Source organism: Arachis hypogaea, chromosome 10 (genome assembly GCF_003086295.3).
Source record: "Arachis hypogaea cultivar Tifrunner chromosome 10, arahy.Tifrunner.gnm2.J5K5, whole genome shotgun sequence".
Lineage (NCBI taxonomy): Eukaryota > Viridiplantae > Streptophyta > Magnoliopsida > Fabales > Fabaceae > Arachis > Arachis hypogaea.
The window spans coordinates 55,567,778-55,594,269 of record NC_092045.1 but is presented as its reverse complement, the minus strand read 5'-3'; the positions used below and the strand labels follow the sequence as shown (position 1 = coordinate 55,594,269).

Genomic DNA, 26,492 nt, shown 5'->3' with positions numbered 1-26,492 from the left:
TAATTATCATAGTTGTGGTTATGGCAAGGAAGAAATTCCATAACTCATCCTAAGTCAAGGTTCCATTTATGTTTTGAACCACATTTTCCTCACTTTAAAGCTTTACTTGTTCATATTACATACATAGTTCTTTTATTCCTTTATTACTTTAATAATTACAATTTTGGATCGTTCTTTTATTTCTTTATTGCTTGCTTTCATCATTGAAAACCCCTTTTGTTCTTGCAACCAAAATTGTGCGCTCTTAGGCATTAGTTCCTAGGGAGACGACCCGAGGTTTAATTACTCTTGGTTTATATTTGATTTGAATTAAACTTTGATGTTGGGATTTAATTGCCGGTTTGGACTATACTATCAACGAAACACTTAATTTCAATTGAGAAATTCTAAACCGGCACAAATCTTAACCATCAATGACAAATTGGGAGTAATCCTTGTAATTATCATATTGTGTAGTGATCCTTAACCATCATCCCTTGCCAAGACTTTTTTTTACCATTTGAGTTTTCTTTCCCTTGTTAGTTAATTGAATTTTACTTTCTTATTGTTTACACTTTTTGTCAATTGCTATCTCATCTCCGATTTCCTTCATAGCCAATAATTCAGCACTTGATTGCAATTTTTAGGGAGAACGACCTAAGATTCTACTCCTGGTTATTGATTTGTATTGTGACAACCTTTTAAACTTTGATTGAGGGTTAATTGTTAGTTTAGACTATGCTTACAACTAGGGGTGGGCAAAAAAATCCAAAATTTGGATTTTAAACCAAATCCAAACCAAACCATTTAAAAAAAACCAGTTTTAAACCAAAAAAAAAATCCAAACCAAACCAAATTTATTTTATAATTTGGTTTTAAATCCAATCCATCTAAATGGTTTTAAATCCAGATCTAGATCCAGATCCAGATTAAAATCCAAATCTCAAAAAAACCTTAATTCTTCATTTCTGATTTGGTGAACCAGTTTTAGCTCGCACGAAATCACCAATCCTTTTCTCCTTCGCCCCGCAGCCGGCACCGCCGCACCGGAGCAGGCAACTGGCACTGCAGTTTCGTAGCTGCCACCACCACCACAAGCGCGTCGCGCCACTGCTCTGTTCCGCCATCCGCGGTTCCGCCGTCCGCCTTTTCTCGCCGTGACCCAGCTCTGTTCTTCTCCGTTCTCTGGGTACCCTCAAGGTGCCGTCCGCCTTTTCTCGCCGTGACCCAGCTCTGTTCTCCGTTCTCTGGGTACCCTCAAGGCGCCGTCCGCCTTTTCTCGCCGTGACCCAGCTCTGTTCTTCTCCGTTCTCTGGGTACCCTCAAGGTTAGATAGGTTTACCAAAGGTTTGATTCCATGTTCTTTTCTGTTCTGTTCCATTCCATCAATTTGAAAAACTGAACAAAGTTTGATTGCTTATGCTGTTATGCATATCAAGTGTTTGTGTTAATGCCATTTTTATTTTGGGGTTTTTTTTTTACAGCAAGGTTGTGTGGTTGTCCTTTGATCAAGTGTTGACGGTGATTTCTCAGAAGAACCATTCGCAGAGGCTCACCAAGCACCAGGTATTTGCCTTGCGTTTTGTTTAAATTTTTTAATTAGCTTTGAATTTTGTTCCTGTTCATTCATCATGCTACTCTGTTGTTGATACATTGCACCAGGTTTCTCCAACTTTAACTATGGTTCATTCACTTTATACACATGCTAGAAAACCACATGATTTTACCCTCTTATTCAACTTTAATTATTCAGCTCAACTAACATTGGATTCAATTTGTACTCTATCAGAACTTCAATCTTTTGTTTTTCTCTTTCTTGATGGGTTCAATTAAAGCTCAAAATTACATAATTTGTCTGCATATTACGTATAAAAAAGATTGTTCCCATTGCATTGATCCCAAACGTGCAATAACTAACTGAAATGAAACTGTTGGTGAAATCAAATCTCTAATTAAGCTAAGTTTGCTTTGTTATTATGTTCCATCAACTTTGAAGATAGAACTTCTTCTCTGCAATAATTAACATGGAGTTTCAGTCTCCTCCAATTCCAAAGCTCTACCTTCTTTTATGCTTATCTTTCATCCTCTTACTTTCTTCTTTTCACGCTCATGCTAGTGGTTACAACTTCAGATTCTGTGGTATATATATTTCGCATCTTAGCTAGTCTTGCATAATATTAGTATTTAGCAAATGTTGCATGTGTTAGATGTTATTATTAGAATAAGATTTGAACTCTCTCTTACTCTACTCCATGTATTATTTGATATATTAGTTAACAGGGGAATTTGTGGTAGTTATGAGTATGGTGATTATGGTAGTTATGAAAATTTAATAATACTTGAAAAATATAGTTAAAATTAAAGTTATATTTTTTTATTATTTGACAATATTTTTTAATTTGATCATTCTTTATTTCTTCAAATTTGAGGTACAAGACAGTGATTTAGTGATGTGTTGGCTATTTTGAGGTACAGGACAGTGATTTAGTGAATTTTGTTGATATGAAACAACTCAAAATGCTAATGTTTCTTTTTCCATTTTATTCTATAATTTTCTTTCTTTTGATTGGATATCTAGATCTGAGATTTGAAATTCTGTTTGCTCTGTAAATTCTGTTGAGTCTTCTTGTTGTTGCTGTGGCTGAACATGAAAATCAAAAGTGGTTGTTGTTGAGCAGTTTGTTGTTGAAGTTCCTGATGAACCTGAACCTTGATTTGCAAATTGTTTTTCATAAAATTTTGCCAAAGATAAAATTTACTATTTATATTTATATTTATAGTCATTGAAACTATCCTAATTGTAATTGGGCTTGACCAATATTTTTACTCGCAACACTTAACTAAATTATTTAGTTCATGCAGTAATAGCTAGTATTGTAATTCATAGATATAAAACAGTAGAGTACGTAGCAGTAGCACTACTTGAGTGATATAAAATAGTATTGTACCTTCATGCCTATATATGATATAACACTGCTTCTCTCTCTTGCTGGATTAATATAATAATATAATATGCTACTTATGGTTAAGCAGACGGAAAGTAAAATAAAGTAGATAAACGAAGAATATTAGATACACATAAGATTCCAAATGGTATTAAACTTTCTATATATGGCTAGATCATTATATCATATAAGTATGAAAAAGTAGTGCATTATCACTCAAGTAGCAGTAGCACTACTTTGACCAATCTGTTATATTAAATGCTTTATCTTTATTCAATATTTCCTTGGTTGCATTATCATGTCTACACAGAATATCAAACATCAATATGAGATTTAACATGTAAACAAATTGGTAACTTATCAATTCAGTTTGCTCTTTAGTAGTATGTATTTCTGCTTGTTGACATTTGAGATATTTGTTTTTGCCACTTGAATTATTCATTGTTCATCAATAATGAAACCTTGTAGCATGTTGATATAATTGTTATAGTGGTGTATATGTATGACATTCAACATTATTTTATTAGGTACTTTATAGTTTTAGGATTAGCTTTTAGATATATTTTTATTAAATGCAATTCTGAACTTTTAAGCTGAGGTGTGGAATATGATAGCAAATGAAGACTTAAATATAGGATAGCAAATGAAGACTTAACTTGCTAGCTTCTATTTTCTTTAAACCCCTTTCTGAATGTGTAACAGAAGATGGAAGCTATTGCACTCTAAAATTAATAGGTTAAAAAAAGGGGATGGCTGAGATTCATGAGTAGAACTAGATATAAAATAAAATGCAGGAAATCAGGGACTAATTGTCTAATTTAGTTTACTAAACATATTCTGATGCTTGAGTGACTACTTTTTATAGGGATAAGGTAAAGTTAATGTTGAAGTTTTATTGGCTGCTGTTTCTTTGGATTAGTTTGTGTTAATTTTAGCATATTTGGCATCAAATTTTGAGTTACGTACACCTTGCTTTATATGCAGAGCAAGATGAATGAAAACAGTAATATTGAAGCAGCAGGGATGTCCGCTAGCACTCAACCATCTTCTCCACCGTCAAGTGTTCGTAAGAATCGGTCAGCTGTCTGGGATCATTTTGATGTAGAGAATGCTATCGAGAAGAAGGCTAAATGCAAATATTGTGGTAGCTTAATACAATATGGGAATGGAACTAGCTCAATGGGTGGTCATTTGAGAAGATGCAAGCAAAATCCTAATAATGATTCGAACAAAAGAAGAAAAACGATGACCACACCGACTATAGATGAGCGTGGTGTTTTAAATTCACCCAGTGCTTCCAAATTTGACCAAGAGGAGGCTCGAAGGGCACTTGTGGAAATGTTTATTGGGGAAGAGCTACCATTTCGCTTCGTTGAAAGCCCGAAATTCCGAAAATTTGTGCATGCTCTACAAGCAAGATTCAAAGTTCCTTCACGGACTACATTAGCACGTGACATTGGAGCTCTTTATGCTGAAGAAAAGATGAAGTTGCAAGATTTTCTTTCGACAAATTGTGGTAGAGTATGTCTAACCACTGACACTTGGACTTCAATTCAAAATTTTACTTATATGAGTTTGACAGCACACTTTGTTGATTTGGATTGGAAATTACATAAAAAAATACTTAAGTTTTGTCAAGTGACAAGTCATTCAGGAGAGGTTATAGGAGCAACAATTGAATCTTGTTTAAATAATTGGAATTTGAATCGGGTCTTTAGTGTGACAGTTGATAATGCCTCGTCTAACGATGTTGCAATTAAATATCTGAAGCAGCGATTGAATTCTTGGAATAGCATTATTTTGAATGGTGAATTTATTCATATGAGGTATTGTGCACATATTATAAACTTAATTGTAAAAGAGGGGTTGAAAGAGATTGATGAATCAGTCTTGAGAATTCGTAGTGCAGTAAAGTATGTTAGATCTTCTCCATCTAGAGCTAGTAGGTTTCAAAAGTGTGTTGAACTAGAAAAAATCCAATATAAAGGCTTGCCTTGCATGGATGTTGAGACTAGGTGGAACTCTACTTATCAAATGTTAGAGGTAGCTTTGAAGCATCGCAAAGCATTTGAGTTGCTTGCTTTGAAAGATAATGCCTATATAGGAGAGATGAATGGAGGAAAAGGGAAAGGTGTTCCTTCTGATTCAGACTGGGAGTATGCTGAGTCCATTGTACCATTTTTGCGAGTGTTCAGTGATGCCACTATACGTGTTTCTGGTACCTTATATGTTACCAGTGATATGTATATGAAGGAAGTATTTGCAATTGGACGATTTATTCGTCATTCTTGTGATTCTGTTGATTTTAGTACTATGTCAATGGCAGAAAGGATGAGGGTTAAGTATGAGAAGTATTGGGGCAATCCTGATTCAGTGAATATGTTGTTATTGATTGCTATCGTACTTAATCCAATGCAAAAGATTGAGTATGTCAATTATTTCTTGGATTACTTCTTTGGAGAAGAAAAAGGAGGCGAATTGAAGTCAAAGTTGTCCAAGTGCATAAAGTTACTTTATCAGCAATACCAAAGTTCTGAGGAAGCAAGTGAAGCTGATACGCAAGATGTTCAAGCCAACAACATTAATACCGATCTTCATGGCATGGGCTTTTTTCTGCAAGCAACCGGTCGCAGAACAAATACAAGATCTGAACTTGATAGATATTTACAAGAAGAATGTGAGCCATACTCCCATAAGTTCGATATACTAAACTGGTGGAAGGTCAACTCAACCCGATTTCCAATTCTTGGAAATATGGCTCGTGAGGTATTGGCTATACCTGTTTCTACGGTAGCTTCGGAGTCAGCATTTAGTACTGGAGGAAGAGTCCTTGATCCATACCGTAGTTCTTTAACACCTAGAATGGTAGAAGCCTTAGTCTGCACAGGAGATTGGCTTAAGGAAGATCTTTTCTCTGCTTTAGATGATGATGGTGAAGTTCTTCAACAAGTTGATCAAGGTATAAAATTTGTTTCTTATTTTTTCTCATTTTATTTTATTTTGTTTTTGTTATCTTTCTATTTTAGAATTTAGGTATTAGTTACCAATTAAAAGTTGTTGAATATAGACTTGATAATTAATTTGATTTCCTTTGTAGATATATTTTCCTCTAATGATGGTGCTTGTTCTATGGCGGCATCAATTGATAATCTTGATGATGACTAGGTATGCTTAATATTCTCATTTGGTTTAATACTTTCATTCAAAGATTTATTTTAAAAAATGACAAAGGTATATTTTGTTATTTGCAGATATATTTTTCTCAAAGGTTGTGGTTGTTTGATGATTTTGTTGGTAACTTGGCATCTTTGATATTTTGTTAGAGAGATATTTTGGTGGTATTCTTTTGATGTCTTGAGAATGATTAAATGTTATATAGATTAGCTATTGTCATTAGATTTATAAAGAACCAAATTCTAGTTGTAAGAACCTATACACTTTAAAATGACTTTAGTATTAATTTTACTTTTTAAAAACATTATGGTTTAAAAATTGAATTTCTAAAAACTGATTTTAAAAGTGGATTTTTTGTAAAAATATCTTGTTTAAAAATTGAATTTTTAAAAACTAGTTTTAAAATTGGATTTTTGGTTGAAGAAACTGGTTTTAAAACTGGATTTTCAAAAACTGGTTTTAAAACTGGATTTTGAGTTAAAAAATCTGGTTTTAAAACTGGATTTTATAAAAAAAACTGGATTTTAGATTTGGATTTAAAAAAAACCGAATTTAAAACCGGTTTACAAATAAAACCGGATTTAAAACCGGTTTGTAAATAAAACCGGTTTTAAAATTTAAAACCAGTTTAGAACCGGTTTTTGTTTTTCCAAACCGGTTTAAAATCGGTTTTGCTCTTCAATCCAGTTCTGGTTTGGTTTTCTAAACCATAAAACTGGTTCTGAAGTGGATCCAGTTTGGATTTTTAAAAATCCAAACCATGCCCACCCCTACTTACAACGAAGTTTTTTTGTTGTTGAGAAATTCTAGACCGACATCAATCCTCTATCAATTAATCGACACCAGTAAACTGTGAACCCGGTTAAATCGATCTCCTATTTTTAACTAAAATAGATCAAATAATATTATAATATTATTCAAACATCTCTAATATTAATATAATAATAATATTATATTACTATTTCTCTTCTCTTATAAATTGAATCTGCCTCGTCAAACTAAATCGAGTTTGGCTCGTCAAATATAATACTTTATATAATCAATAATTTAGAAAATTTAAAAAATATTATTACAAAGCAATCTAAAAGAAATAAGTTAACAAAATGTTTATCAAACTTCTTCATTCCATCATTGATAAGTAAAGATATGTAAACAAAAATAAGAACACATATCAGATAAAAAAATATTTTCCTTCTATAACAAATTGATGAGATAAAAAAACATTTTTTTTACATCAAATTGATAAGAAAAAAAATAGAACTATTTTTTAAGTGAAAAGTTTGGAATGAATTAAATGGATAGATGAATTACTGAAAATATAAATTAAATAAGCAAACTGAAGAGAGGAAAAATGTAAGTAGAAGTTATGCGTGAAATGGAATGAAATTTGCAACTGCAGTAAATGATGGCAATACAACACGATGGAGGCGATGCAATTGAGGGTGTTGAAGGAGAAACACATAAAAGTGTACATGAAAAATAAAATTGGTAGATTTTTCTAAAATGTTACAAAAGAAAAAAAAAAACTTTAATATAATTAAACAAAACATTAAGATGGTGAAAAATGTAAAGAAATTGATGTTCACTTAATCCATTTTTTGATTTATTAGCAATTTATTTTTTTGTTCATAGATGTGTTATCATGGTTATAAGAGTAACAAAACTGATTTTATTTTAGTGGGAGATTATTTGATTTTTTAAAATAAATTTTATGACTAATTTGTCCTTATAATTTGCTATATAAAATAATTTGTTGGAAGATAAATATAGTCCAAAAAAATTAGAAACCAAAAGTCATAGTCAACTCTTTGTATTAATTTTATATATTATTATACATAAGTTAACTTTGTATATCACACAAGCTTGTATACTCTTAATTTTAAAGAAAGGCATAAACATGCCTTGACCAAAGAATAAATTAAAAGATTCAATGATGAAGAGTCTGCAAAATGATCTAAACACAATACTTTGTAAAAACAAAAATTAAGAGTCTAAGATCAGAAAAGAAAAACAAAGTCAAGGAAGTATCCAAACAGGAGGATAAAAAAAGTTAACATCTGATAACACTTCTTGGCAACTCCCATCTTTTAAATTGAAGATGCCAATGTTATGATAATAAGTCTCTACTAACGATTGCTCTTCAACCAAGCTATCTGTAAAGTAGATTTGATTTCCTTTGGAATTTAAAAGATTGCCAGCGAACATTTGAACAGAAGCGTTAAATCCAATTACCAGTATATAATTTCCCAAACTACTAATCCTTGACCATGCATTTGAATTTTCCTTCAATTCATAAATATCGAATTTAGTAGTCTTGTAGGAACGTTCCTCTTCCTCACAAATCAAATTAATAAGATGTCTTACCACCATCAATAAACTTCTATCAGCAGTCACAATCAGATATTTTTGATTAATGTCTTTTGTAGTAACAGTATCAAAGGGAGTTGAGGGTTTAAAAATTGTTACCATGGGACCTGCTTTTGTCATTGTATCAAATCTGTATAGCTGCCCATCATATTCTATTGCAAATATCCACCGTTGAAAAAATATGACATCTTGAAAATATGGACGAGCCCTTGTTGGTAATTTCAGCCATCTCTTATTACTTGGCTTGTAAAAGGCCAATCTAGAAGATCCATATAAAGCCACCGCCATAAAATTAATGTCATCGGGAGCTGAATTTATAATAACCTTCCAAATTAGAAATTTATTTGCAAGGATGGTTTTCTCGGTAATCATGTAGTGTCCATGAAAGTAAAAACTACATTGATCTTCGTTATGAATTACATCCGGCAGATCTGAGATTGGAGGAAGATCCAAGAAAACTTTTGTCAATGGATTTAACATTCTTATGGTGCCTTCGTACATGGATACAATTATTAACCATCCATAACAAGAACCACGGATAAGTTGGTATTGTAATTCGGGAAGTGTGAGATGGTAAATCCCCTTCTCTTCAAGAATTTCTTTGTGAGTATCAACTTTGAAAGCTTCGTTAGTAGCAACACCGCCGCCAATAGGTAACAGCAGCCATGGAGCTTTGTTGCCATTGAGGATCTTCGGAAGGTTGAAGTTCCACTGTTTACAAACCAATCGAAGTTGAAGATAGTCATCGTATAAATGGAACCCCTTTGCTCACCAAAGAACTGGATGACTTGTCTAGGCAGAAACTGCCTCAAAAGAGACAGGATCCTGGGAAGTTTTCAATACCTTGTACCATAGGCACCATGACCTTCAAGAAGGCCTTGTGTGACTTAGGGTCAAGTGTAAACCTCATGCCTCTCTCTGTAATGGAGAAGCTAGGGATCTCTGAGGTGCAAGCTGCAAAAATCTCACTAGAGATGGCAGACAATTCAAGAAAACAAGCCTATGGACTTGTAGAGGATGTTCTGGTTAAAGTTGAAGACCATTACATCCCTACTGATTTTATAGTCCTAGAGACTGGGAAGTGCATGGATGAATCCATCATCCTTGGCAGACCCTTCCTAGCCACAACAAGGGCTGTGATTGATGTTGATAGAGGAGAGTTGATCATTCAAGTGAATGAAGAATCCTTGGTGTTTAAGGCTCAAGGATATCCCTCTGTCATCATGGAGAGGAAGCATGAAGAGCTTCTCTCAAAACAGAGCCAAACAGAGCCCCCACAGTCAAACTCTAAGTTTGGTGTTGGAAGGCCACAACCAACTTCTAAGTTTGGTGTTGAACCCCCACATTCAAACTCTAAGTTTGGTGTTGGGAGGTTCCAACATAGCTCTGAGCATTTCTGAGGCTCCATGAGAGTCCTCTGTCAAGCTAATGACATTAAAGAAGCGCTTGTTGGGAGGCAACCCAATGTTATATTTTATCTGTTTTCTTTTGTTATTTTATATTTTTTGTAGGTTGATGATCATGAGAAGTCACAAAATCAATGAAAAGAGCAAAAACAGAATGAAAAACAGGAAGAAAAATAGCACACCCTGGAGGACGCACCTACTGGCGTTTAAACGCCAGTAAGGTTAGCAGATGGGCGTTTAACGCCCAGTCTGGCACCATTCTGGGCGTTTAACGCCAGAAAGGGGCACCAGACTGGCGTTAAACGCCAGAAAAGGGCAAGAAGCTGGCGTTAAACGCCAGAAATGGGCACTAGCCCGGCGTTTAACGCCAGAAAGGGCTAAAAACGCAATTTTGCTTGCCATTTGGTGCAGGGATGACTTTTCCTTGACACCTCAGGATCTGTGGACCCCACAGGATCCCCACCTACCCCACCACTCTCTCTCTTCTTCACCCATTCACCAATCACCTCAACACCTCTTCCCCAAAAGCCCTTCACCTATCAAATCCCATCTTTCTCTTCACCACTCACATCCATCCTTCATAAAACCCCACCTACCTCACCATTCAAATTCAAACCACTTTCCCACCCAAACCCACCCATACATGACCGAACCCTACCCTTCCCCCACTCCTATATAAACCCTCCTTCACTCCTTCATTTTCACACAACATACACACCACTTCTCCCCTTCTTGGCCGAAAACAAAAGCCATTCCTCTCTCCTTCATTTCTTCTTCTTCTACTTTCTTCTTTCTTAATTTGCTCGAGGACGAGCAAACCTTTTAAGTTTGGTGTGGTAAAAGCATTGCTTTTTGTTTTTCCATAACCATTTATGGTATCCAAGGCCGGAGAAACCTCTAGAAAGAGGAAAGGGAAGGCAAAAGCTTCCACCTCCGAGTCATGGGAGATGGAGAGATTCATCTCAAGGGTGCATCAAGACCACTTCTATGAAGTTGTGGCCTTGAAGAAGGTGATCCCCGAGGTCCCTTTTTCACTCAAAAAGAGTGAATATCCGGAGATCCGACATGAGATCCAAAGAAGAGGTTGGGAAGTCCTTACCAACCCCATTCAACAAGTCAGAATCTTGATGGTTCAAGAGTTCTATGCCAATGCATGGATCACCAAGAACCATGATCAAAGTGTGAACCCGGATCCAAAGAATTATCTTACTATGGTTCGGGGGAAATACTTGGATTTTAGTCCGGAAAGTGTAAGGTTGGCATTCAATTTGCCCATGATGCAAGGAGATGAACATCCTTACACTAGAAGGGTCAACTTTGATCAAAGGTTGGACCAAGTCCTCACAGTCATATGTGAAGAGGGCGCCCAATGGAAGAGAGATTCAAGAGGGAAGCCGGTTCAATTGAGAAGGCATGACCTCAAGCCTGTGGCTAGAGGATGGTTAGAGTTTATTCAACGCTCAATCATTCCCACTAGCAACCGGTCCGAAGTTACCATAGACCGGGCTATCATGATTCATAGCATCATGATTGGAGAAGAAATAGAAGTTCATGAGGTTATAGCTCAAGAACTCTATAAGGTGGCAGACAAGTCCTCTACCTTGGCAAGGTTAGCCTTTCCTCATCTCATTTGTCACCTCTGTTATTCAGTTGGAGTTGACATAGAGGAAGACATCCCTATTGATGAGGACAAGCCCATCACTAAGAAGAGGATGGAGCACACAAGAGACCCCACTCATCATGAGATCCCTGAGATACCTCAAGGGATGCACTTTCCTCCACAAAACTATTGGGAGCAACTAAACACCTCCCTTGGAGAATTGAGTTCCAACATGGGACAACTAAGGGTGGAGCATCAAGAACACTCCATCATCCTCCATGAAATTAGAGAAGATCAAAGAATCATGAGAGAGGAGCATCAAAGACAAGGAAGAGACATTGAGGAGCTCAAGCACTCCATAGGATCTTCAAGAGGAAGAAAGAGCCGCCATCACTAAGGTGGACCCGTTCCTTAATTTCCTTGTTCTTTATTTTCCTGTTTTTCGAATTTTAGTGCTTATGTTTATCCATGTTTGTGTCTTGTGATCATTAGTGTCTTAGTGTCTATGCCTAAAAGTTATGAATGTCCTATGAATCCATCACCTTTCTTAAATGAAAAATGTTCTTAATTGAAAAAGAGAAGAATTGCATGAATTTTGAATTTTATAACAGTTTAATTATTTTGATGTGGTGGCATTACTTTTGTCTTCTGAATGTATGCTTAAACAGTGCATATGTCTTTTGAATTTGTGGTTCATGAATGTTGGCTCTTGAAAGAATGATGAAAAAGGAGACATGTTACTGAGGATCTGAAAAATCATTAAAATGATTCTTGAAGCAAGAAAAAGTAGTGAAAATATATATATATATATATATATATATATATATATTTTCGAAAAAAAAATGAGAAAAAAGAAAAAAATTCGAAAAAAATAGAGAAAAGAAAAGAAATAAAGTTGTGATCCAAGGAAAAAAGAGTGTGCTTAAGAACCCTGGACATCTCTAATTGGGGACTCTAGCAAAGCTGAGTCACAATCTGAAAAGGTTCACCCAATTATGTGTCTGTGGCATGTATGTATCCGGTGGTAATACTGGAAGACAGAGTGCTTTGGGCCACGGCCAAGACTCAATAAGTAGCTATGTTCAAGAATCATCATACTTAACTAGGAGAATCAATAACACTATCTGGATTTTGAGTTCCTAAAGAAGCCAATCATTCTGAATTTCAAAGGATAGAGTGAGATGCCAAAACTATTCAGAGGCAAAAAGCTAAAAGCCCCGCTCATCTAATTAATACTGATCTTCATAGATGTTTTTGGAATTCATTGCATATTCTATTCTTTTTATCTTATTTGATTTTCAGTTGCTTGAGGACAAGCAACAATTTAAGTTTGGTGTTGTGATGAGCGGATAATTTATACGCTTTTTGGCATTGTTTTTAGTATGTTTTTAGTATGATCTAGTTAGTTTTTAGTATATTTTTATTAGTTTTTAGTTAAAATTCACTTTTCTGGACTTTACTATGAGTTTGTGTGTTTTTCTGTGATTTCAGGTATTTTCTGGCTGAAATTGAGGGACCTGAGCAAAAATCTGATTCAGAGACTAAAAAGGACTGCAGATGCTGTTGGATTCTGACCTCCCTGCACTACAGAAGCCCAATTGGCGCGCTCTCAATGGCGTTGGAAAGTAGACATCCTGGGCTTTCCAGAAATATATGATAGTCCATACTTTGCCCAAGATTTGATGGCCCAAACCGGCGTTCAAAGTCACCCTCAGAAATCCCAGCGTTAAACGCCGGAACTGGCACCAAAATGGGAGTTAAACGCCCAAACTGGCATAAAAGCTGGCGTTTAACTCCAAGAAGAGTCTCTACACGAAAATGCTTCATTGCTCAGCCCAAGCACACACCAAGTGGGCCCGGAAGTGGATTTTTATGTCTTTTACTCATCTCTGTACACCCTAGGCTACTAGTTTCCTATAAGTAGGACCTTTTACTATTGTATTGAGATATCTGGGTAGTTATCTTTGTTTTGATGCTATCTTAGATCATTGGGAGGCTGGCCATTCGGCCATGCCTAGACCTTGTTCTTATGTATTTTCAACGGTGGAGTTTCTACACACCATAGATTAAGGTGTGGAGCTCTGCTGTACCTCGAGTATTAATGCAATTACTATTGTTCTTCTATTCAATTCCGCTTGTTCTTGTTCTAAGATATCACTTGTTCTTCAACTTGATGAATGTGATGATCCGTGACACTCATCATCATTCTCACCTATGAACGTGTGACTGACAACCACCTCCGTTCTACCTTCGATTGGGTGAATATCTCTTGGATTCCTGATACACGATGCATGGTTGATCGCCTGACAACCGAGTGCTCGCCTGACAAACGAGCCAGCCATTCCGTGAGATCAGAGTCTTCGTGGTATAGGCTAGAACTGATGGCGGCATTCAAGAGAATCCGGAAGGTCTAACCTTGTCTGTGGTATTCTGAGTAGGATTCAATGATTGAATGACTGTGACGTGCTTCAAACTCCTGAGGGCGGGGTGTTAGTGACGGACGCAAAAGAATCACTGGATTCTATTCCGGCCTGATCGAGAACCGACAGATGGATAGCCGTGCCGTGACAGGGTGCGTTGAACATTTCCACTGAGAGGATGGGAGGTAGCCACTGACAACGGTGAAACCCTTGCTTGAGCTTGCCATGGAAAGGAGGAAGAAGGATTGGATGAAGACAGTAGGAAAGCAGAGAGACGGAAGGGAAGGCATCTTCATACGCTTATCTGAAATTCCTACCAATGAATTACATAAGTATCTCTATCTTTATCTTTATGTTTTATGCGTTTATCACTATACCCATTTGAGTTTGCCTGACTAAGATTTACAAGATGACCATAGCTTGCTTCATACCAACAATCTCTGTGGGATCGACCCTTACTCGCGTAAGGTTTATTACTTGGACGACCCAGTACACTTGCTGGTTAGTTGTGCGAAGTTGTGTTTATGCCATGGTATTGAACACCAAGTTTTTGGATTCATTACCGGGGATTATTTGATTTATGAAAAGTATTGATCACAATTTCGTGCACCAGCACGCCCAGGGTCTGGCATGCCACGCCCTTGCTGCATGCTTAGCTAAGCTCCTCTGGAAAGTTACACTAGCGTGGCATGCCCAGGGTCTGGCGTGCCACGCCCCTTGTGAATGAGTGGTTCCTCTGTTTGGCGTGCCACGCCACAAACTCAAGTGGCACACCTTAATGCTTCTTTGCCCTCTGGATGATACTGGCATGCCATGCCTGGTCGCTTAAGTGGCACGCCTAAGTGAAGAATAGTGGGTGGCGTGCCACACCTTCGATACCAAGTGGCACGCCCTATGTAATTGGCCTTCTTCATCCTCTCTGGAAACTTATACTAGCGTGCCACGCCTGAAGATTGGCGTGCCACGCCTGAAGATTGGCGTGCCACGCCCATGATCTTGTCTTGTTCCAGTAGTTGGCGTGCCACGCCTTGGCCTTCAAGTGGCACGCCATAGTGAGATATTTGGGTTGCCGTGCCACTCCTTCGATACCAAGTGGCACGCCCAGTCTATAGTTGCCTTCAGCTCCTTCTCTGAATTAGTGTACCAGCGTGCCACACCTGGTTGCTTAAGTGGCATGCCCATGCAATTGTGGACTTCTTCAAGCTTGGCGTGCCACGCTTGGGCCCTCAAGTGGCACGCCCAAGTGACTTTTTGGAGCTGGCGTGCCACGCCTTCGACACCAAGTGGTACGCCATAGTAGAGGTTCTTCTTGTTGGTGAGTTGGCGTGCCACTTGGTGTACCATAATATTCATCAAATAATACATGAATTATACTGATCAAATGAGATTTATGCTCTTTTATGGTCTTCTTTATGCAAGAAAGAAGGGTAGATGATGCAAGTCATCACAACACCAAACTTAAGCTTTGCTTGTCCCAAGCAAATCAATGTGAGTAGGCCTTTATATCTTGAGGCCTTGGCTTCGAATGATTGCAATATAACTAAGAGTAAAACTGAGTGTTCACACATGCATGAATGTTTTTAATGTCATGAAAAGCTCTTGGATCCTTGAGGGTTCTCTTAGGTATAGGCTTCAGGGGTCCTTTCTATTGATTGTCACCTTGAAGTAGTAAGATTTGTTTTGCTTTCTTGACCATGACTCTAAGTGTTTTGTCTCAAGACAATCCTTTAATTAGGCTTTCAATTAGCACTCCCAAATCAGTTGGTTTCAGGGTACTAGGTGTTGAGACACCCCTAAGAATTTACTTGCCCAGGTCTCTTCTTGACACATCTTCACAACAAGCATCTACTAAGATCTTTAATTCTTTTTGAGCTTTTTAATGTTTCTTTTTCATCTCAGTAGTTGATGCTCAGAGCCTTGGGCCTTTATTGCTTACTACCCCTTGGTTCTATGGATATTCAAGGAGCACCCACTAGTCTTCCTTTATTATACCTTCTAGGACTAGTTGCTCTTCTATGACTCAATTTCTTTTTAGTTCATCCAAGGTTCTACACTTAGTTTCTTACTTCTTAGTCTGTTTGATGATCTCTCTTGGCCTTGGTCTCTCTTAATGTTTTTGCACAACTCACAATGACTCTTGTGGAGACAAGTTCTACTTTTATTTAAGTTGAAATGAAGACTTGAAATAAATGACATTTTCTTTCTTGTAAAATAAAAACTTCAAACAGGAATTAAAACTAAGCATAAAACATAAACTATCCTAGCATGATTATTCAAAAAGTAAATAAAGCAAAAGCTTAAACATAATTTAGAAATTGGAAAGTGTCAACCATGGGACTCAACAACCTTGAGTAGCTTCATCTTCAGTTCATTGGCCCTTTCCCTTTGTCCTTCTTCTTGGGAGGTGAGGAGCCACCTTCATCTGGCTTGGAGGAACCTTCTTGTGCTTTGGTTTCCTTGGGCTTGGGTGGTGGACGAAATTGTGATACAAGAGTTCTAGGCACTGTTAGAGAAGCCTTTTCTTTCCACAACTCCGTTCAACTTAACCAGCAAGTGTACTGGGTCATCCAAGTAATACCTTACGTGAGTAAGGGTCGATCCCACAGAGATTGTTGGTATGAAGCAAGCTATGGTCACCTTGTAAATCTCAGTTATGCAGATTAAATTGGTTTATGATGAGTTCGAAAATTAATAATAAATAGAAAATAAAAGGGATAGAAATACTTATGTAAAGCAATGGTGGGAATTTCAGATAAGTGTGTGAAGATGCTGTGTTCCTCTCGTATCTCTATTTTCTTATTACATTCATCCAATCTTTCCTACTCCTTTCCATGGCAAGCTGTATGTAGGGCATCACCGTTGTCAATGGCTACATCCCATCCTCTCAGTGAAAACGTTCCTATGCTCTATCACAGCACGGCTAATCATCTGTCGGTTATCAATCAGGTTGGAATAGAATCCCTTGATTCTTTTGCGCTTGTCATCACGCCCAGCCTTCAGGAGTTTGAAGCTCGTCACAGTCATTCAATCCCAGAATCCTACTCGGAATACCATAGACAAGGTTTAGACTTTCCGGATCCTCATGAATGCCACCATCTATCTAGCTTATACCACGAAGATTCTGTTGGGGAATCTAAGAGATATGCGCCCGGCCTAAGGTAGAACGGAAGTGGTTGTCAATCACGCACGTTCATAGGTGAGAATGATGATGAGTGTCATGGATCATCACATTCATCAAGTTGAAGTGCAACGTATATCTTGGAATAAGAATAGAAGAGAATTGAATAGAAAGTAATAATAATTGTATTGAAACTTGAGGTACAGCAAAGCTCCACACCCTTAATATATGGTGTACAGAAACTCCACTGTTGAAAATACATAAGTATAAGGTTCAGGCATGGCCGAATGGCCAGCCCCTTGAATGTGATCAATAGCCTCCTAAGATGAAGAATAAAACAAAACTGAGACCAAAGATGTCTAATACAATAGTAACTTATCCTATTTATACTAGACTAGCTACTAGGGTTTACATGAGTAAGTATTTGATGCATAAATTCACTTCCGGGGCCCACTTGGTGTATGTTTGGGCTGAGCTTGATCTATCCATGAGCTGAGGCTTTTCTTGGAGTTGAACTCCAAGTTATAACGTGTTTTGGGCGTTCAACTCCGGATCATGACGTTTTTCTGGCGTTTAACTCCAGACAGCAACATGTACTTGGCGTTCAACGCCAAGTTACGTCGTCAATTTCTGAATAAAGTATGGACTATTATATATTGCTGGAAAGCTCTGGATGTCTACTTTCCAAAGCCGTTGAGAGCGCGCCAATTGGAGTTCTGTAGCTCCAGAATTTCGAGTGCAGGGAGGTCAGATTCCAACAGCATCAGTAGTCCTTTTGTCAGCCTTTTTCAGAGTTTTGCTCAAATCCCTCAATTTCAGCCAGAAATTACCTGAAATCACAGAAAAACACACAAACTCATAGTAAAGTCCAGAAATGTGAATTTAACATAAAAACTAATAAAAACATCCCTAAAAGTAGCTTGAACTTACTAAAAACTACCTAAAAACAATGCCAAAAAGCGTATAAATTATCCGCTCATCACAACACCAAACTTAAATTGTTGCTTGTCCCCAAGCAACTGAAAATCAATTAGGATAAAAAGAAGAGAATATACTATAAATTTCAAAATATCAATGAATATTAATTATAATTAGATGAGCGGGACTTGTAGCTTTTTGCTTCTGAACAGTTTTGGCATCTCACTTTTTCCTTTGAAGTTTAGAATGATTGGCTTCTCTAGGAACTTAGAATTTTGGATAGTGTTATTGACTTTCCTAGTTAAGCATGTTGATTCTTGAACACAGCTACTTATGAGTCTTGGCCGTGGCCCTAAGCACTTTGTTTTCCAGTATTACCACCGGATACATAAATGCCACAGACACATGACTAGGTGAACCTTTTTAGATTGTGACTTAGCTTTGCTAGAGTCCCAGTTAGAGGTGTCCAGAGCTCTTAAGCATACTCTTTTTGCTTTGGATCACGACTTTAACCACTCAGTCTCAAGTTTTTCACTTGGGCCTTCATGACACAAGCACATGGTTAGGGACAGCTTGATTTAGCCGCTTAGGCCTGAATTTTATTTCCTTGGCCCTCCTATCCATTGATGCTCAAAGCCTTGGATCCTTTTTACCCTTGCCTTTTGGTTTTAAGGGCTATTGGCTTTTTCTGCTTGCTTTTTCTTTTTCTATATTTTTTTGCCATTTTTTTTTGCACAAGCTTTTGCTTTTCACTGCTTTTTCTTGCTTCAAGAATCAATTTCATGATTTTTCAGATCATCAATAACATTTCTCTTTGTTCATCATTCTTTCAAGAGCCAACAATCTTAACATTCATAAACAACAAGATCAAAAATATGCACTGTTCAATCATTCATTCAGAAAACAAAAAGTATTGTCACCACATCAATGTAATTAAATTAAATTCAAGGATAAATTCGAAATTCATGTACTTCTTGTTCTTTTGAATTAAAACATTTTTCATTTAAGAGAGGTGAAGGATTAATGGAATTTATTCATAGCTTTAAGACATGGTTACCACATACTAATGATCATGAAGTAGAGACACAAAACATAGATAAACACAACATTAAAAACCGAAAAACAGAAAGAAATAAGAACAAGGAATGAATCCACCTTAGTGGCGTCTTCTTCTTGAAGGACCAACAATGTCCTTAAGCTCTTCTATGTCCCTTCCTTGCCTTTGTTGCTCCTCCCTCATTGCTCTTTGATCTTCTCTTATTTCTTGGAGAATGATGGAGTGCTCATGATGTTCTACCCTTAATTGTTCCACATTGTGGCTCAAATCTTCTAAGGAGGTGTTGAGTTGCTCCCAATAGTTGTTAGGAGGAAAGTGCATCCCTTGAGGAATCTCAGGGATTTGTTGATGATGAGCTTCCTCATGCATCTCTTGAGAACCGTGAAGGGTCTCTCTTACTTGCTCCATCCTCTTCTTGGTGATGGGCTTATCCTCTTCAATGGAGATGTCTCCTTCTATGATAACTCCAGCTGAGTAACATAGATGGCAAATAAGGTGAGGAAAAGCTAGCCGTGCCATGGTGGAGGACTTGTCAGCTATTTTGTAGATTTCATTGGAGATAACCTCATGAACTTCTACTTCCTCTCCAATCATGATGCTATGAATCATGATGGCCCGATCCACAGTAACTTCAGATCGGTTGCTAGTAGGAATGATGGAGCGTTGAATGAACTCCAACCATCCTCTAGCCACAGGCTTGAGGTCCAGTCTTCTTAGTTGAACTGGCTTGCCTCTGGAGTCTATTCTCCATTGAACTCCTTCTACACATATGTCCATTAGGACTTGGTCCAACCTTTGATTAAAGTTGACCCTTCTAGTGTAGGGGCGTTCATCTTCTTGCATCATGGGCAAGTGAAACGCCAACCTCACATTTTCCGGACTAAAATCTAAGTATTTCCCCTGAACCATTGTGAGATAATTCTTTGGATTCGGGTTCATACTTTGATCATGGTTCCTACTGATCCATGCATTGGCATAGAACTCTTGAACCATTTAAGATTCCAACTTGTTGCATGGGGTTGGTTTAGACTTCCCAACCTCTTCTTCGGATTTCATGTCGGATCTCCGGATACTCATTTTTCTTGAGCTTGAAAGGGACCTCAGGGATCACCTTCTTCTTTGCCACAACATCATAGAAGTGGTCTTGATGGCTTTTGGAGATGAATCTTTCCATCTCCCATGACTCAGAGGTGGAAGCTTTTGTCTTCTCTTTTCCTTTTCCGGCCTTAGGTGCCATTGATGGTAGTGGAAAACAAAAAAAAGATTGTGCTTTGACCACACACCAAACTTAAAATATTGCTCGTCCTCGAGCAATAGAAGAAAGAAGAGAAGAAGAAGAAGAAGAAGAAGAAGAAGAAGAGAATATGGTAGAGAGGAAGAGATGTAGGTTCGGCCTAGGTGAAGAAGAAGGGGTTGTGTTGTGTGAAAATGAAGTAGAATGGAAGGGTATATATAGGGAGAGGGGGTAGTGTATGTTCGGCCATTTAGGGTGGGAATGGGTAGGAAAATGGTTTTGAATTTTGGAAGGTAGGTGGGGTTTATGGGGAAGAGTGGATGGATTTGAATGGTGAAGGGGGTGATTGGGAAGAGGAATTGAGGTGATTGGTAAAGAGTGTTGGGAAGTGTGACATGGGGAATACAAATCACAAAAATAGGATTAGGAGGTAAGGTGGGAATATAGTAGGTGGGGATCCTGTGGGGTCCACAGATCTTGAGGTGTCAAGGAATTCCATCCCTGCACCAAATAGGCATGTAAAATGCCTTTGCACTGGCGTTTAAACACCGTGTGGTGCGCATTCTGGGCGTTCAACGCCCATGTAAAGCATGTTTCTGGCGTTGAACGCCAGTTTCATGCTTGTTACTGGCGTTCAGCGCCAGCTTTTCTTCTCTAGGCACATTCCTGGCGTTCAGCGCCAGAATGTTACTTGTATCTGGCGTTCAGCGCCAGGTTGATGCTCTGTTCTGGCGTTGAACGCCAGCCAGATGCATCTTACTGGCGTTGAACGCCAGCCTGTGCGTCCTCCAGGGTGTGATTTTTTTTCTTCTGCTGTTTTTGATTCTGTTTTTAATTTTTATGATTTTTTCGTGACTCCTCATGATCATGTACCTAATAAAACACAAAATAACAATAAAATAATATATAATAAAAATTAGATAAAATTGGGTTGCCTCCCAACAAGCGCTTCTTTAATGTCAATAGCTTGACAGTGGCTCTCATGGAGCCACAAGGTGATCAGGTCAATGTTGTATAGTCCCAACACCAAACTTAGAGTTTGGATATGGGATCTTAACACCAAACTTAGAGTTTGGTTGTGGCCTCACAACACCAAACTTAGAGTTTGACTGTGGGTGCTCTTCTTGACTCTGAACTGAGAGAAGCTCTTCATGCTTACTCTCTTTTGTCACAGAGGGATGGCCATGTGCCTTAAACACAAGGTAGTCCCCATTCAATTGAAGGACTAATTCACCTCTGTTGACATCTATCACAGCTCCTGCTGTGGCTAGGAAAGGTCTTCCAAGGATGATGCATTCATCCTCTTCCTTCGTAGTGTCTAAGATTATGAAATCAGCAGGGATGTAAAGGCCTTCAACCTTTACTAACACGTCCTCCACTATTCCATAAGCTTGTCTCAATGACTTGTCTGCCAATTGTAATGAGAACAAGGCAGGTTGTACCTCAATGATCCCCAGCTTCTCCATTACAGAGAGTGGCATAAGATTTATCCCTGACCCCAGATCACATAGAGCCTTTTCAAAGGTCATGGTGCCTATGGTACAAGGTATTAAGAACTTGCCAGGATCTTGTTTCTTTTGAGGTAGAGTTTGCTGAATCCAGGTATCTAAGTCATTAATGAGCAAAGGAGGTTCACTTTCCCAAGTCTCATTACCAAACAACTTGGCATTCAGCTTTATGATAGCTCCTAAATATTGAGCAACTTGCTCTCCAGTCACATCTTCATCCTCTTCAGAGGAAGAATAGTCTTCAGAGCTCATGAATGGCAGAAGGAGATTTAATGGAATCTCTATGGTCTCTATATGAGCCTCAGATACCTTTAGATCCTTAATAGGAAACTCCTTCTTGCTTGAAGGACGTCCTAGGAGATCTTCCTCACTAGGATTTTCGTCCTCCTCTTCCCTTGTGCATTCGGCCACATTGATCACATCAATGGCCTTGCACTCTCCTTTTGGATTCTCTTCTGTATTGCTTGGGAGAATACTGGGAGGAGTTTCAATGACTTTCTTACTCAGCTGGCCCACTTGTGCCTCCAGATTTCTGATGGAGGATCTTGTTTCATTCATGAAACTGAAAGTGGCCTTTGACAGATCAGAGACTAGATTGGCTAAATTAGAAGTGTTTTGTTCAGAATTCTCTGTCTGTTGTTGAGAAGATGATGGATATGGCTTGCTATTGTTCAGCCTATTGCGTCCACCATTGTTAAAGCCTTGTTGAGGCTTTGTTGATCCTTCCATGAGAAATTTGGATGATTTCTCCATGATGAGTTATAGGTGTTTCCATAAGGTTCACCCATGTAACTAACCTCTGCCATGGGAGGGTTCTCAGGATCATAAGCTTCTTCAGAAGCTGCCTCTTTAGTATTGTTGGATGCATGTTGCCATCCATTCAGACTTTGAGAGATCATGTTGACTTGCTGAGTCAACACTTTGTTCTGAGCCAATATGGCATTCAGAGCATCAATTTCAAGAACTCCTTTCTTCTGAGGTATCCCATTATTCACGGAATTCCTTTCAGAGGTGTACATGAATTGGTTGTTTGCAATCATGTCAATGAGTTCTTGAGCTTCTGCAGGTGTTTTCTTTAGGTGAATGGATCCACCTGCAGAATGGTCCAATGACATTTTCGAAAATTCAGATAGACCATAATAGAAGATATCTAATATGGTCCATTCTGAAAACATGTCAGATGGACATCTTTTGGTCAGCTGCTTGTATCTTTCCCAAGCTTCATAGAGGGATTCACCATCTTTTTGTTTGAAGGTTTGAACATCCACTCTTAGCTTGCTCAACTTTTGAGGAGGAAAGAATTTATCCAAGAAGGCAGTGACCAGCTTATCCCAGGAGTCCAGGCTATCCTTAGGTTGTGAATCTAACCATATTCTAGCTCTGTCTCTTACAGCAAAAGGGAAAAGCATGAGTCTGTAGCCTTCAGGATCAACTCCATTCGTCTTTACAGTCTCACAGATCAGCAAGAACTCAGTTAAAAACTGGTAAGGATCTTCAGATGGAAGTCCATAAAACTTGCAGTTTTGTTGCATTAAGGCAACTAACTGAGGTTTCAGCTCAAAGTTATTGGCTCCAATGGCAGGAATGGAGATGATTCTTCCATCAAACTTGGACGTTGGCTTTGTGAAGTCACCAAGCATTCTCCTTGCATTATTATTATTTTCGGCTGCCATCTCCTTCTCTTGTTCGAAAATTTCTGAAAGGTTGTTTCTGGATTGTTGTAATTTAGCTTCTCTTAATTTTCTCTTCAGAGTCCTTTCAGGTTCTGGATCAATTTCAACAAGAGTGCCTTTATCCTTGTTCCTGCTCATATGAAAGAGAGAAAAAAACAAGAAAAGAAAGAGGAATCCTCTATGTCACAGTATAGAGATTCCTTTATGTTAGTAGAAAAAGAAAAGAGAGAAGAAAGTAGAAGAGGGGATTCAGATATTAGGTGGAGAGGGGTGAAGAGAAGTGTTAGTAATTAAATAATTAAATAGAATAAGAATAGAGAGGGAGAATTTCGAAAACAATTTTGAAAAAAAAAGGTTAGTAATTTTCGAAAATTGGAGATAAGATAAGATTAAAATTAAAATTTAAAACAATTAAAAAGAATTTTTGAAAAAGAGAGAAGTATTTTCGAAAATTAGAGAGGGATAGGTAGTTATTTGGTTTTGAAAAAGATAGGAAATAAACAAAAAGTTAGTTAGTTGATTGAAAAAGATATTAAAATCAAATTTTGAAAAGATAAGAAGATAAGAGGTTAGATAAGATATTTTGAAATCAAATTTTGAAAAAGATAAATTTTTTTTTTGAAAAAGATAAGATAAAAGATAAAAAGATTTAATTCAAAAATTTGAAATTACTTACTTCACTAACAAGAAACTACAAGATAAGATTCTAGAACTTAAAGATTGAACCTTTCTTAACAAGAAAGTAACAAACTTCAAATTTTTGAATCAATCACATTAATTGTTAGTGAGTTTTCGAAAATGTGATATTAAGATAAGGAAAAGATTTTGAAAATAATTTGAAAAAGAATTTTTGAAATTTTCGAAAAAATAAAGAAAATGAAAAAGATATAATTTTTGAAAAAGATTTTGAAAAGATAAGATTTTTAAAGTTGAAATTTTGACTTGACTTGTAAGAAATAACTAATTTTTAAAAATTTTTGACCAAGTCAACCCAAAATTTCGAAAATTTGGAGGGAAATAAGGAAAAGATATTTTTTTTATTTTTGAAATTTTTAAGATGAGAGAGAAAAACACAATCATGACCCAAAACATGAAAATTTTGGATGAAAACACTTAATGCATGCAAGAACACTATGAATGTCAAGATGAACACCAAGAACACTTTGAAGATCATGATGAACATCAAGAACATAATTTAAAAAAAAAAAATTTTGATGCAAAGAAAACATGCAAGACACCAAGCTTAGAAATCTTTAATGCATGGACTCTAACAACCAAAACATGCACATGAAAAACAACAAACAACACAAAACAAGAAATCATCAAGATTAAACAAGAAGACTTGTCAAGAACAACTTGAAGATCATGAAGAACACTATGAATGCATGGAATTTTCGAAAAAATGCAAGAAAAAATTTTAAAAGCATTCAATTGACACCAAACTTAAAAATTAACACAAGACTCAAACAAGAAACACAAAATATTTTTTATTTTTATGATTTTCTAATTTTTTTGTATTTTTATTTTAATTTTTTCGAAAAACATGGTTAGAAAAACGAAAAAGACAAGAAAAATTTTGAAAACGATTTTTGAAAAGAAAATTACCTAATCTGAGCAACAAGATGAACCGTCAGTTGTCCATACTCGAACAATCCCCGGCAACGGCGCCAAAAACTTGGTGGACGAAATTGTGATACAAGAGTTCTAGGCACTGTTAGAGAAGCTTTTTCTTTCCACAACTCCGTTCAACTTAACCAGCAAGTGTACTGGGTCATCCAAGTAATACCTTACGTGAGTAAGGGTCGATCCTACAGAGATTGTTGGTATGAAGCAACCTATGGTCACCTTGTAAATCTCAGTTAGGCAGATTAAATTGGTTTATGATGAGTTCGAAAATTAATAATAAATAGAAAATAAAAGGGATAGAAATACTTATGTAAAGCAATGGTGGGAATTTCAGATAAGTGTGTGAAGATGCTGTGCTCCTCTCGTATCTCTATTTTCTTATTACATTCATCCAATCCTTCCTACTCCTTTCCATGGCAAGCTGTATGTAGGGCATCACCGTTGTCAATGGCTACATCCCATCCTCTCAGTGAAAACGTTCCTATGCTCTGTCACAGCACGGCTAATCATCTGTCGGTTCTCAATCAGGTTGGAATAGAATCCCTTGATTCTTTTGCGCTTGTCATCACGCCCAGCCTTCAGGAGTTTGAAGCTCGTCACAGTCATTCAATCCCAGAATCCTACTCGGAATACCATAGACAAGGTTTAGACTTTCCAGATCCTCATGAATGCCGCCATCTATCTAGCTTATACCACGAAGATTCTGTTGGGGAATCTAATAGATATGCGCCCGGCCTAAGGTAGAACGGAAGTGGTTGTCAATCACGCACGTTCATAGGTGAGAATGATGATGAGTGTCATGGATCATCACATTCATCAAGTTGAAGTGCAACGTATATCTTGGAATAAGAATAGAAGAGAATTGAATAGAAAGTAATAATAATTGTATTGAAACTTGAGGTACAGCAGAGCTCCACACCCTTAATCTATGGTGTGCAGAAACTCCCTGAGTTGATTGACATCTTCCCTCAAGTGGTGTAAGTCTCCCTTCATTTGGTGTACATCTCCTTGCAATTGCTCCCAATTGAATCCCTCTAGAAATTGTTGATATTAGTAGTGTGGTGGTGGTTGAAGTGCCAGGAAGTGAGGTTGCTCTTCTACCTCTTCCTCTTCTTGTTGTTGTGGTGGTTCATGAGCATGAGCTCTCCTTTCTCTGGCCCTGTTGAGTGGGTGGACAGCCACCACTTTGGCCATCTTTTTTGCAGTTATGAACTTGTCTTGCTTCACAAGCACTTCATCAATGATCTTCTCAACTCCAGCTTTATCACATAGCCTCTGTATAATGCTGGGGAATGCCAACCTTGTGTTGTCACTGGTGCTTTTCAGTACTTTGTTGATGTTGTTGGCGATCATCTCTCCCACATTAATGTTTTCTCCTCTCATGATGCTGTAGATGAGCACAGCTCTCTCTTTGGTCACCTCTGAAGTGTTGGATGTGGGGATTAGGGACTTCCTCACAAACTCTAG

General features: G+C 37.6%; 2 protein-coding genes across 3 annotated transcripts; one reads left to right on the top strand and one right to left on the bottom strand.

The window, feature by feature from the left end:
• Positions 1–948: 948 nt before the first annotated feature.
• Positions 949–6,114, top strand: LOC112717569 (zinc finger BED domain-containing protein RICESLEEPER 2-like). 2 transcript variants are annotated; one of them, XM_072204864.1, is made up of 4 exons: positions 949–1,306; positions 1,464–1,545; positions 3,909–5,883; positions 6,022–6,114. In XM_072204864.1, the coding sequence occupies exons 3-4, from the start codon at positions 3,915–3,917 to the stop codon at positions 6,087–6,089; spliced, it is 2,037 nt and encodes a 678-aa protein (XP_072060965.1). In that variant the 5' UTR covers positions 949–1,306; positions 1,464–1,545; positions 3,909–3,914; the 3' UTR covers positions 6,090–6,114. The 2 variants fall into 2 exon arrangements, with proteins under 2 accessions (XP_072060965.1, XP_072060964.1); XM_072204863.1 differs by having other exon boundaries at positions 949–1,326.
• A 2,000-nt stretch (positions 6,115–8,114) lies between these two features.
• On the bottom strand, positions 8,115–26,219 carry LOC112717568 (putative F-box protein At5g55150). Its single transcript, XM_025769562.1, has 2 exons — positions 26,127–26,219; positions 8,115–9,176 (listed from the first exon to the last, which is right to left on the bottom strand). Exons 1-2 carry the CDS (start codon positions 26,217–26,219, stop codon positions 8,115–8,117), a joined length of 1,155 nt encoding a protein of 384 aa, XP_025625347.1.
• Positions 26,220–26,492: the final 273 nt, after the last annotated feature.